At 34.7% G+C, this 12,991-nt stretch overlaps 2 protein-coding genes across 7 annotated transcripts in view; one reads left to right on the plus strand and one right to left on the minus strand.

The window, feature by feature from the left end:
- LOC110832906 (uncharacterized) overlaps positions 1 to 5,040 on the plus strand; it is a 181,712-nt gene extending 176,672 nt beyond the window's left edge. For both annotated transcript variants that reach the window (XM_022070364.2, XM_022070365.2), the window contains exon 4: positions 549 to 5,040. In XM_022070364.2, the coding sequence (XP_021926056.1) occupies positions 549 to 1,155 (607 nt within the window). In that variant the 3' untranslated portion in view covers positions 1,156 to 5,040. The remainder of the gene's footprint in view (positions 1 to 548) is intronic.
- Positions 5,041 to 5,990: 950 nt separating this feature from the next.
- Positions 5,991 to 12,991, minus strand: part of LOC110832934 (fibrillin-3-like) — a 113,665-nt gene continuing 106,664 nt past the window's right edge. For all 5 annotated transcript variants that reach the window (XM_087345045.1, XM_087345046.1, XM_087345048.1 and 2 more), the window contains 8 exons: positions 12,262 to 12,443; positions 11,615 to 11,809; positions 11,317 to 11,421; positions 10,583 to 10,729; positions 9,801 to 9,938; positions 8,790 to 8,912; positions 7,430 to 7,676; positions 5,991 to 6,782 (listed from right to left, as the gene is read on the minus strand). In XM_087345045.1, coding sequence (XP_087201171.1) covers positions 7,464 to 7,676; positions 8,790 to 8,912; positions 9,801 to 9,938; positions 10,583 to 10,729; positions 11,317 to 11,421; positions 11,615 to 11,809; positions 12,262 to 12,443 — 1,103 coding nt within the window. In that variant the 3' untranslated portion in view covers positions 5,991 to 6,782; positions 7,430 to 7,463. The remainder of the gene's footprint in view (positions 6,783 to 7,429; positions 7,677 to 8,789; positions 8,913 to 9,800; positions 9,939 to 10,582; positions 10,730 to 11,316; positions 11,422 to 11,614; positions 11,810 to 12,261; positions 12,444 to 12,991) is intronic.

The following is a 12,991-nucleotide window of genomic DNA, read 5'->3' on the forward strand; positions in this document are numbered from 1 at the left end:
CAACAGGAAACAATTTGGGCTTGAATTTTGTGCTTCAATGCAACGAATACGAAGAAAATCAAGACTGCAAAAGTTTACTGACGTTTCAGTGGTGCTTTTTGCCTCTATCATCTGAGCGATTAATGAAATCCACCTCCAGTCCTATACCTTTTGTTCCTTGTTGCCAATTTTTGCCATGTAACAAAAGAACGTGGCAATGTACACAACTTGGTATGAAAGGTCGTATTTAAATTTTACAAAAAGTAAATTACGAAGGTATTTGGATCTGAGGTAAACAGGGTTAAAATAAAGAGAACGAGGGGCTATGTATGCTAGGGTAGCTGACTGTGGAGTTTAAAAAATGCTTAACATATTCGTCGGAGAGGTGTGAACTGAACTGAGTATAATCGAAACGTGGTGACTGACGGCATAAACCTTCAGGTAATTCTAAAACAATTGATAATATGCCTACCGATTGCTCGTATTTTGTTTCTTTTTTAATTCGGAGCTCATTTGTGCCGCCGTAGTGTGTGAATAATACGTTTCAAAAGCCTGGCGATTTTTTTCAGGGCCCAGGACGGAGGAGATCATTCGTTCTTTGAGGGCGGGGAGAGTCGCCGGCTGACACACCGGGAGATGCAGATACTGCTGCGTCGAGAAGGCGGTGATGAGGGGCGCCCCGTGGACTGTTGCCCTTCTGTGGAGGAAATGGTAGAACCGGAGGGCGGTCGAAACAAAGACGACATGTACGTGGTGCTCTTCCGGAACGGCGACATACGTCAGAGATTCTACGAATACTCGTGTAAAGAGAATGTTGTAGGCAGGCCGTGCCGGTTTTTGGAAAGGCGATTACACAATCAGTCACGGTGTGTTCAGAAATTCTCGTACACGTACGCTATTGTAAGAAATCCCGCAGTATCCGCGTCGTCTGCAGAGTCGGGCTCTGGCGAGCCGCAGAGACACCATCACCACAGGGCTCATCACCTGACAGCCCTCCCACTCACCACGTCTACACCAAACTCCTTTGGTGGCTCGGAGTGGATGCTCGATTACATCCGCGTACGCAGCGGATGCGGGTGTGAAGTGATGCCCAAACCCAAGAAGCGTTCAGCTGCCAACAAGGGCAAGAAAAGTAAAAGCAAAAAATCTTTTAGTGAAGACGATTTACAGACCTAAAAACGTATAAATGTTCATCGTAGTGGTTATTAATGTAATTATAACTATGTTGTTATATTGATATTCGGTCGTTTCACCGCCTCATCTCCCTTCAGAATGTATTACGCTTATAAAACAGATGATGAAGGCACGGGAAAAATAGTTACATTAAACATTATTTTTCATAATGCATAACACAAGGCAAAATGTTGAGCATCAGACACTAGAGGTTATGTAATAGGCCTATAGATTACTATAACCTCTAAACAAAGAAGTGACTGGGTTTTTGACTCTAGGAGAATGCAGAAAAGTATTGGACAAATTTTTCAATCAGCAGGTTATAAATACTAAATGACTTCATAGACATGAATCACAGAAACTGAACACATCAATATCCATCATTCAGTATATAAAGTTTTTTTTCATTTACAGAACCCCTTTGCAAATCTGGCAAATTTTGAGGCCCACATTTGACCTGTAAGCCAAGACCCAAAAAGCAAACAGAGTATGGGTGAGCCTGTACAAAATGATCTTTATCTACCACAATTTATATTTTATATATTTTTATTGTCACTTCACATATCTCCAAAATAAACAATATTAGACAAAACTTATAAACCTGCAGACACAATGTATGTTGTTGTATATGGTGCGGCAGTTCACTTATCTTTACATTAGTTCGTGCCCTCGCCAATACCATCTTCATATTTCTCTGTTGCTTTTTAAATGGTGCTCGTTTAGAGTCTTCATTCTAAAAACTGCTATGTTATGTAATTTTAACTACAAATTTTTCACGTGTGTTCTTCAGTTATGATTTATTCTTTTTATCTCATAATTAAGTCAACATTTTATTACGTATATGGTTGTTACTAAATTAATATACACTTTACCAATTATTCATTTGCTCATTAAGTCATCAAACATTCTGTTACAAATTATTTTATTATCAAGACTTGGAAGTTTTAACTTCAGTATATAAGGCATGTACGCATGTGTGGTTTAAATTCAGATGCATTTTTGTCTGTCTGAATGCATAATTGTATCCTACAATTTAGAGAATTGTGTTTTAGGACTACATGGTATGGCTGGAAGACCGAGTGAAATGAAGTTGAAATAAGATAGAATGAGATTATATGTGTGCCATAGGAACATGGAATATGTCTATCCTTTTTGTTGTAAGGAAGCACATTCTTGGTTTGTTCCAGTGGTAGCGAGTAAGAATTTCTTCTTTCCACCCTGCAGTTACTTATTACTCACTTAATTTGTTAATTGCTGCTATCACCACTGCAGAAAGCTCAAGGCCACGACAAACCAGGTAACATAACGGCCAGTTTTCTCAGGTGCTTTCATTTTTTTAATTATTACTATTATTATCATCTGAATAATTTAATTAACAGTCATTCCTTAGGTGTTTGTCACATCTTTGCACATTTCGTAATGTATTCTTTCTTGTAAAACATAAATTGTTTCTGTACTGTAAAAGAATTTTGGGTGGAAAAGAGACCAGTCTAACCTTATAATAAATTGTGGCAATCTGTACTTACAACCTTACTAAAATTTACACGGAGGGATTTAAATGTACATCAAACATGAGATATGATCTAACAGCAAGGAGCAACTGTATGCAACACTATGAGACGTATTTAAAAGATTAAGGGGTGTTTGTGGGAAAAAAAGACAAAAATGAATTATCTGGTTATCTGATACAGAATACCTTTGGAGAGTTTTATGTCGAAAAATTTACTCTTATTTCTTTTTTTCCCTGTAAAATGAAAATTGATAATTCTGTCATAACTGTGACTGAAGCTAGAGAAACCTTAAATTTTTTCTATCCTGCAAATTGATTGTCCACGTTCTTCTCAAAACCACGATTTAAATTGTAACATCTCAAAAGTACAGTAATGGGGATTGGCAGCAAAAGTATCTAACAATAAATCAGGAATAAAGCACTACTTTTGTCCTATATATTTTCCTATTCAGCGTCGGTCCGTGTAGGGCACATAAAATTTTAAAACTACAAAGTTTACAATGAGAAACTTTACAAATATGTACAGGAACATACCAAAACCAGCAGAGAAGTTTAAGTTGCAATGAAAAACAAATTCCAACATATACTTTTCACACATGTTTTAGCACTGTGTAATATGACACATTGGAGATTTATGAGAAAGTGTATTCTCACTCATCAAATCTATTAATACATTTAGCAAGGGGCAAAAGAGAAAATTATAGTGTGGGTCGTCTCAAGCTAGCACAAAAATAACCAAATGAAGCAAGTAACAATGAACAATAGGAGTAAAACAATCCTGGAATGCGGGTGGCTTTGTGTGGGACTCACACCATAATCTGCAAGGTTAATAATCATTGAAACAAGCAAAACCAATTTTAGTGTCATACAGACTGTCCCATGCTGAATACTGAAACGGAGGTTTCCTGCTACAGCCATCACACAAATCACATTCCTTCCATAACAAAATTAATGAAAGACCTGTCTCCAATTTGAAGAAAAAGTCTAGGTTTCATAGTACTTTTGCATTGAGGTGTTTGGTCTATTAAACTACAATTTGGAACACTCCAGAATTTTGACGGGATTCTTAATCAAACAAGACACAGCCGCCCCCTACGTATCACGTCCCATTAAAATGTTGCAGAACGCTCAGTATGCACACTTGTTTCAGTATTACAAAATGTGCGAGTACTATATAACATGGCTTCTTTGTTACTATGTTCACATGTATCTCTATGTACAACCATTATTAAATCATCAATTCAGAGTAAGAATATATTAACCCTTAGAAGCCACAGCACATCTAAATAATATTTAAACATTCTGTCTGTACTGCAAAGAAAACAAAATGTCTCCATTACAAAGATCAACTCGTTAATGCTGTATAAGGAAATAATCAGTGTTTACTGAGGAACTTACATAAAACAAATGAATAAACACTGGGCCAAATGATTACTAAAACTGGCGATAAATATAGTTACCAGTGGGTTTTAAAGGGTTAATCACTTTTGCACACTTCCAGCACTGAGATAAAAATGTTATATTACTTGTATTTTCTTCTGGATTATCCTAACCATGGATCCTAAAAGACCTTGCCTTCAAAACCAAATTTTAAGAACAGTCAAAATATATGGGTTCTGGTAAGATTTCAGATCTTCATAGCAGTCAATATGAAGATTAATGTGTTTAGGGTTATTGCGCTATGTATTCTTGTATAAACTTACTGATATTTCGGATATGCATACTGCCTCCAACATCAGGGCGATGCAATCATTGCCCTGGTGATGGAGGCAATAAGCATATCTGAAACGGTCAGTTCCTACAAGAATACACAGCGCAATATCCCAGAAGACAGACATGGGGTTTCTCATTTTGAAGCTTCTTAACACGATGCACTGGTGGATCAAACTTTTTGTAAGGGTGATGTACACTGTCTTTGTATGTTTCTGAAAGCGGCATTTTTGTTCTGTCTGTAATTTAAAGAGTTGCTGGATACAAATACATAATCAGAGAAAATGGTGTGAACTAACAGAATCTCCTTGCATTATAGCTGTCTCTGCTTGGTATTATATCTCGAAATAATATTTTTAGTACAGTATTATGGTAAAATATGTATATTATTTACTGGGAAAAGCTATACATAGTTGTTATGATGTACCAATGAAACTACATGGTGTCACCCCTTTGAAGTACACAATGTAAATTACAACACAATGTTGCCATTTCCAGTGTATTATAGTTTCAGGTATCTCCATAAATATATTATAGTTACAAAATACAGACAATTTCTGTGTAAAGTGACAGGCCCATAGCATTGTATAATACTATAACTGAAAATAAAATGTACTGAGATGTGTTCGATGTAAATAAAATGTTGGGCCTACCTTGAGAATAATGTATCATTTTTGTACTTCAGTTTCCAGTAATTCTTTAACTTAGAATGTATTTATTTTACAGCATTAGGGGAGAGTTGTCAGAGGCTGAAGTGCCTTTGCACTTATTTCTTGAAATAATTATGGTAATATTACCACCAATCTTCCGTAGATCTCTTGCTAAATGAAAGAGATGTGTTTCTTGATGTATTCCAAACTTTCTAGGACAATTATAACCTTATTGAAAGAGTAAATCAATTCCACAGAGTTTTGAATCTTCTGAAACAACCCAGAGTACATGGACGAACATAATTACGTACCTTAAGAGAACTATGCAAAGGATACGGATGTTTAGCTTCTTTGATTGAAAACTATTGTACTTTTAAGATTCTGCTTTCTTTTTACCCCGGGCAGCTCTTCCTTCGTCAGAGATTATACATTGCTCAAAAACCAAGAACAACGTTGACATTATCATCACTGCTACAAAAATCTCATCTGAACTGAAACTGTTCAGTTACAAAGGGTGAGTGTGATGTCATTAATGAGTGTTGGAATTTTCTGAAGAGCAGAGTAACTGTTACCTGTTCAGAGAAGACACCGTATCAGATTTAGTTAACACGGGGTGGGCGATTACCCAGGCCTCGCACCTGTATAAGAATTCCCTCTTCTCATATTGTTGTCATAGTTTGCTTCATACGTGTACGTTTATCTGATTGGCCGCAATGAAGAAGAAACGGAGAAAGTTCTGAATAAAGCCTGTGAAGAGTAAACAGTTTTTTAAATGGTTTCCATAAGAAGCTATTGTTGATGGTAGATTGATGGCTTATTGTTCAGTCATATAGTCACTCCTTCTCTTAATGTTTGTGAATAATTGGCAATGCCAGTGTTAGGATTTACGGTTGAGAAAAGGAAGACGCATGAACCCAGTGAGTCAGTTGTAGACATGGTTTTAAAATCATTAAAATTATAAGAACCAATCAGTTAAAATTCCTTATATGTATTTTTTCTAAAAGGACCTCACTAATCAATGATTGGCTCAGCTGCTAGTGCTTTTATGTTGAATGTGCTTACATGGTAGAAGTTTAATATAGTCAGATTTGAGGAAAATATATGACCATCCGTAATAAAGCAACACAATTATGATTCACTATCAACTAAATTTACTAAATTTCACTGTTTTATAACATTCTTTATACAGTTAAGTACCTCCTTCATCCAAATTATGAAAACAATTTGCATTTATGCACATTTGACATTTAAAGGCACCTAATATGAAATGTATATTGAAAAATTGAATTACGATTGAACACAATGGTAAAATAAGTAGTAGATCTTCACTTTTATGTAATAGACTATTACATGTATCAAGCTAAACACTGTCTGGCAATGTAAGAAGCAAACTGACAAAACTGTACAAAAGAGCTTGCCACACCAAGTATTATCACTTTATATATTTTATACAGACAAAGAAACTTCCTACACTGTTATAAATAGTCACTATTTATGTATATCTTTAAAGAAAGGAAAACAAATATATAATACTTTATCACTTGGCATATACTCCTTCAAGTAATTACAGTTTTATTTAAAATACACAAAGGACCGAAGAAAAAAATTAAGTTAATAATATTGGCAGTGAAGTATATGCTTTCCATAGAAGCAGGGACATTGGACTGCTTCTGGACACAGCACGTGGTGCATATATTTTGTCTTAAATTTAATTACCATTACTCTGCACAAACATCACCCTGGACGATATTGGATGAAAGCTGGAAATTAAAATGGCAAACTTGTTAGTGGAAATGACAAATATCAGAAAAGCACATAAATTGAATTCTTCACAAATCTGAAAACAGTAGTCAAACACAGGACTTCCAATATTTACAAAGAACAGACTACTTCAATAAATGTGAAAGATTTATACAGCGAATGACAACAACATTGTTATTCATGTTCTATTTTTAAATGTATTTTGTATTTATTTTTGTGAGTAATACAAAAATATTGCATGCCATATGAATTCTGCTATGGGTCTTTAGTTTTGAATCATGATTTAGTAAACCAGAACAAACACCATTATTTTCATAATTCAAACTACTCTCTTGAGCCTTCCTTTAAACTGTTAATGTTCTCTAATTTTAACCAAAAATGTAACATGTTAAGAAATTCTTAAAGCTTCCCAATATCAGATAAATATAAATAAATAAATATAATTCTGTTAATACCAGATGGGTTGTAACTGAAATATACAGACTGTTTATAAATTAACTCAATAAATTCAAATCTGGCATAACTATTTTTGTTCCTTTGATGAAAATTTTAGGCATCTTGTTACTATTATAAAATATCTGCAAGACAGAAAGAGACAACATCTGCACTGACTAGACAAAATGAAAATGGAGTGGGTTATTCTTACCCAAAATGCATGCTGTGTGGTGAGTTTCAGGTAACTACTGCGTGACAACAAGTCTCAGTCGAAGGGAAAGAGGTTTCTCCCAAGTGTCATTAGTGACAAAGTTGGTAGGATGACTGGCAAATATGAGATCAAATGTCCCAGGATGTTTGAGTCTTCGTTTGAAGTGCAGTGCCCACACTCCATGTTTTTTCACCATTTCAAATTGGCCATTCTCATTTCCTCTTGAGATCACATATTCAAAGTCATTCTAATTTCAGAAAAAATAATCAAAGTGTTTACAGTTGTGAAAACAATTTCTGTGTACTAAATGTATATCAGATCAAAGACTATATAATTCTGTACTCAAATCTGGGTACCCTGAGAAACCCTTAGATGGCAATTATCTTCTAAAAGTAAAAGGGCTGCGGTTGTCTATCACTCAGTTCTAGGTTGATTGACACAATCGTGAATTGTGTAATAACATCTTTACACTTTTATTAAATGCAGAATTGAGTGACAAATAACACACAACATAAATATACATACTGGTACTTTAAACGCTGACGCTTTGCTTAAAACAGAGATGTCTAGGTATAAGTTCTGTCTTTTTGCTACATTTCTAGAGACATTCATTCTGTACCATATATATATAGGGGCTCAGACTGTGCTTTCCCTTAGGCCCTTGCCTATGTTTTACATCAGTCCCTTTAAGAAAAGTGCCAGGGCTGCACCCCAGCACCCAGAGAAGCACTGTGGTGCTCCCTGGAGCACACTGGCTCAACTACGGCCATTCGGCCACATTTCAGAACACTTGAATGTCTCTTGCTTCCGTGAGGTGACCCATGGTTTGAAATTGGAAGAGTATAGTAAATGGGGAAGCACTGACCGCAAATTGCTGCTGCATAAGAAGCAACAATAATATGTCAGGGCATTGTTTCCAAACACATCCTTATTGAATGTGGCACCCCAAGTAATAAACCTGTGATATGAATTGTCAAATGAAAACAACTTCCAAGACTTTGGCAACTACTTCTGGTATTTTCATTAATTTTGTTGATAACAGTAACTTTCACATGGAGCATTTAGTTTGGGGTTTGTTATCGCCACACGGCTGTTGCACTGTTACTGCGTCAGAAATCTTGGTAAAATGTGTTAGCAGATGTAATACATCTTTAGAACCTTACTGAGGATTGTGTAGTGTCCACAGACTTCCTATGTCACTTGGCAAGCCTTAAACTTATGTTTACATTTATGTACTGTGTGTATAAAATATGTGCTCCCAGTATTAAAAATGTGAAGACTCAGAAGCTATGAAAATGGCTCCCCAGTAGCTCAAGTGTTCATAATTATTAAACAAGTCGCATGTCGATGAGAAACCTACCTTTATAGCTGGCTGAAGTTTTACTATTCTCATTCGATGTTTGGTTTGTGCTAAACTGAGTTTCAGATACATCTGCTCATTATGATGATGTCTTACTTTCCTTTTCCTGTGTAGACTGTGTTTCTGTCAGAAACAAAGAGAAAGCTTCAAATAACATGTTGAAAATAGTTTCTAATACTTTTATAATTTTGACTGATATGCAACCAAACTCATAATCTGGCTGAGGATTGTAAAGGAAGGATTCTAATATATCATAGAGGATTAGACAAAAGGGCATTGCACTTAAATTCATTACTGCACAAACATTTTAAAGGAGTGAATTTGTCCTGTGGTTTGGTGATGACACAAACATGTACTTAATTTTATCTGCCTTTACTTCGTGACCAAATTCCTTACCAGCACCTAATAGACCTTTTGGGTCTTTCTTTATGAAATTTATGTTTTCAGTAAATAAATTAATATCATCAGCATTGACCAGAAGATGATGTGTCCCATTCAAATACTGTCTGTCTGTTTTCTTGAACATTCTTGATGGCATATTCTAAGGCAAAGTTGAAAAGCAATGGTAATAAAGCATCTCCTTGTTTCAAACAATTCTGAATAGGAAGTTCATCAGACAAATGTTTACCCATATGGCCTTTGCTATAGTTTTAATTTAAACACATTGTAATTAGTCTAACTAATTTTGATGATATAAAATTAATTGAGAATGTTGTATAATAATTCCCTGCTAAATGAATCAAAGGCCCACCCATTGTACTTCCATTTCATCTCCAATATCTAATAAATGCAGAATATCTAATTAGTTACTTTGATTTCTGGACAGACACTTGGAGACTTCTGTACAAAAGTCGACCCACAAGTGTGGAAAAAGCTTAAGAAGAAAGAAGTCAAAACCGCCTCTCTTTGTGATCACTTCATTGCACTTGTGCAACAATGCATAATAATTTTAGCAAAAATTCAGAAGTAAAAAGATAAGTTGTACATAGTTAACATTGTTGTAATGCATACCTTAAGATGTGATGAAGTACTCGGTCTCTTGATGACTGGAGTTCCGCTGTCATTTAATGCATTATTCACATATGTGCTATTCCAGTTTGATGTAAGTAACCCATGAAGGGATCTTCTATGGCGATTTTTACCATTAATCTAAGATTGAAACAAATATTTACTACTTATCTTCTACGAATGAGACTGTGCATTTCTCGTCTGATCTGTACTTACAAATAAACAGGCAAAGAAATTTAAAAACTGGATTTTTATTGTCCACAGCTTTTAAAATGTGGTTGAACATCTACACACACAATCAAAATAGACAGCAGCAAAACCTGAAAAATTGTGGCCTGCTTCATTACAAACTTTGACTGAAAACTTTCATGAAACAAAGATGGCTAGGAGATCAAAGTTAATTAATGATAAGCCTGTATAGTATTAGTAGTAGGTTTTTCCCATTATGTTTACTGTTTCACTATCCTTTTCATTTCTGAGTTTAATGAACCTGCAATCACAGTAATTAGAAGGAAAGCACCATAAATTATGACAGATATAAAGAGGAAAAGATCTATGCATGGGTTTTAAATTCTGGATACTTAAGTTTACTTTGTGAATAATATATTCAAAAGTAACAACTATGTCATGAACTGTATTAAAGCAGTAGATAATTTCTCTTATTACAATATCTACAATAATTTACTATGAAAAAGATTTATAAACTTATCATTTCTTAATATGAACAAACATTAGGTATGTTTAGAAATATTTAATTCCATCATACTAATATACAGTATACATACCTTGCAAGAGAAACACCCTTCTGTAGAAATTAGTTTGTCTTGTGGTATCTGGTAATGTTCAGAATCAATAGGGTATGTAGGAACATTTCCTATATCCTCTCCTGTATAGCTATGGGCTATTGGATTTATTGTTGACAGACAGTGACCCTAAAATGAAAGAGAATTTATGAAAGCGTGAAATGTCTTCTACTTATATTTAAGCTGACTTGGTGGTACATGTTTAATAAAAGTTGCCCTTATACAGTTGATAACGTATTAAAGATGGTGATCTGAAATGTCCATCCAGAATCGAGAATAAGTTATTCATCACTAGTTATAAAAGTTAAAATAAATATACTGCTTCATATTTATTCGATGTAACTTTACTTGTCATGTGCTGTATTATTCCACCACTGATGAGATTTTAACTTGCACAGCTGAGCAAACCTAAAATATTCTTTTTTCTTAAACTTATATAAAATTCAAAATGTTTTGATTTAAATTTTGTTTATGTGGCAATTACAAGTTTAAATTAGTACTGAAAAAAAGGACAATGGATCAAACCAGTCATACACAAGTTGTGTCATTTCAGTAATTAATTAGTTAAAACATATGCTTTCTGACACAATAAAATATTATAATGAGCACCAGCAAACAATGGAAGTTCATTCATTAAATAAACATTTAATTAAAATAAAAATGTATTATTACAGCTCTGACTCAGAAACCTTCAAACTGCAAAAGTGAGTACATACTTGGCCAATGCGCTGGTATCCTGTCGGACAGCCACACTGAAAATTATTGCCACCAAGCGATGTACAGCCAAACGCACATGGACTACCTGCACAGCCAGCACTTACCTGAACATAAAATTTAAATAAATAAAGCCATATAAATTAAAGGTCACACTGTCAAACACAAACAGAATCATGGTATTTCCAAACATCTTTTCATAATTTTCATAATCTGGACTACTCTTTTAAAACTTTATATTTATTACACTTAATATTCCCTGTTTCTGTGCAGTGACAATAACTGACACAAAAATTTTACCTGTATGCAAACGGAGAGTGCTGTGTCAAATTGGTAGCCATCAGGACATCCGCAGCGATAGCTACCAAAGGTGTTGTAGCATGTGCCTGAGCCACAGGGAGACTGATTGCACTCATTGTCATCCACACACTCGTTACGGTAAAAGTGCTGAATGAAACCTTCTGGACAAGCACATCGGAAAGTACCAACCAGATTCTGTATAAGACAAATATGACACCATGATGATGATAATGATGGTATAAATATACAGTATTTAAATTTATCCTAGGGTGGGGAAAAACAAACAAAAAACACAACAACCACCACATAAAATTACATTTTGTCCTTCTAGATATCTTGTCAAACGTTGATACATGCATCAGTAATAAAAAAAATGCAAAAAGATGTCTGTTCATTACTACAAGAATCCAAGCCTAGAGGATTGTGAGGCATCTTATGATGTAACACAGTTACGATGATAACATGGCAAAGAGACCACATAAACCTCAGTGAAACAAGTAAAATTTTAGATCATAATCCCATAAATCCTATACTAAACTTCATTTGCTGTGATCCTACATATGAACAACTACCAACACATCTGCATAAGAAGTTCAGAAAAAAATTAAAGTATGGGACAAAGAATAAAAATAAAATTAAAGATGTACCTGACAGCCATATCCATATGGGCATTTAGAGTCATCAGTGCATTCATCTGCATCTGTACAAAATGTTCCAGTTGAATCCAGTTTGAATCCCCGAGGACATATACATTTAAAACTTCCCAGCGTGTTGATACAGTTTCCAGGTGGCGGACAAGTTCCAGTCTGCTCCACACACTCATTTATATCTGTAAAAGAACAATGTGTTGTAGTACCATTTTAAACTTTGCATATGTATCCATTCTCCTTTCCTTCAGCTGTTTCTGTGTGTTACACATTTAAAGTATGATGCTTATTTTTATAATAACAGGCAGCACTGCGCTAATCCCTCACTGGTGCCATCCATGCATTCATGTTACTGTATTAATGTGTTCAATGTTAAATTCTTGGGAGGAGAGAATATTTTTGTGTAGCTTATCTCTAGTTTAATTCTTTGTTTTATGTTTTCAATATTAACACCCTCGATATTAAGGAATACAACTAAGTCAAACAAGATGGTAACAGCAGCAAGTATAAAGAAGACTGTCTTCTGGTATTCCAGAAGATCACCATCTTCAAGATGTTAAGACTTTTAGTTAAAGAAAATAATATAATTTCAGGATGAACTACAACAAAAAAAGGGGGGCTAAAACAATAAGTTTAATTGACATGTATTTAACCTCATTTGCTCATTCTTTCAACCACATATTTTTAAAAATGAAAACAATTTATTTTAATAGGAACTGGTATTTGAAAC

The sequence above is a fragment of the Zootermopsis nevadensis genome, unplaced genomic scaffold (genome assembly GCF_977971745.1).
Source record: "Zootermopsis nevadensis isolate Lab colony 2312 unplaced genomic scaffold, Znev_1.0 Znev_ptg000008l, whole genome shotgun sequence".
Taxonomy (NCBI): Eukaryota; Metazoa; Arthropoda; class Insecta; order Blattodea; family Termopsidae; genus Zootermopsis; species Zootermopsis nevadensis.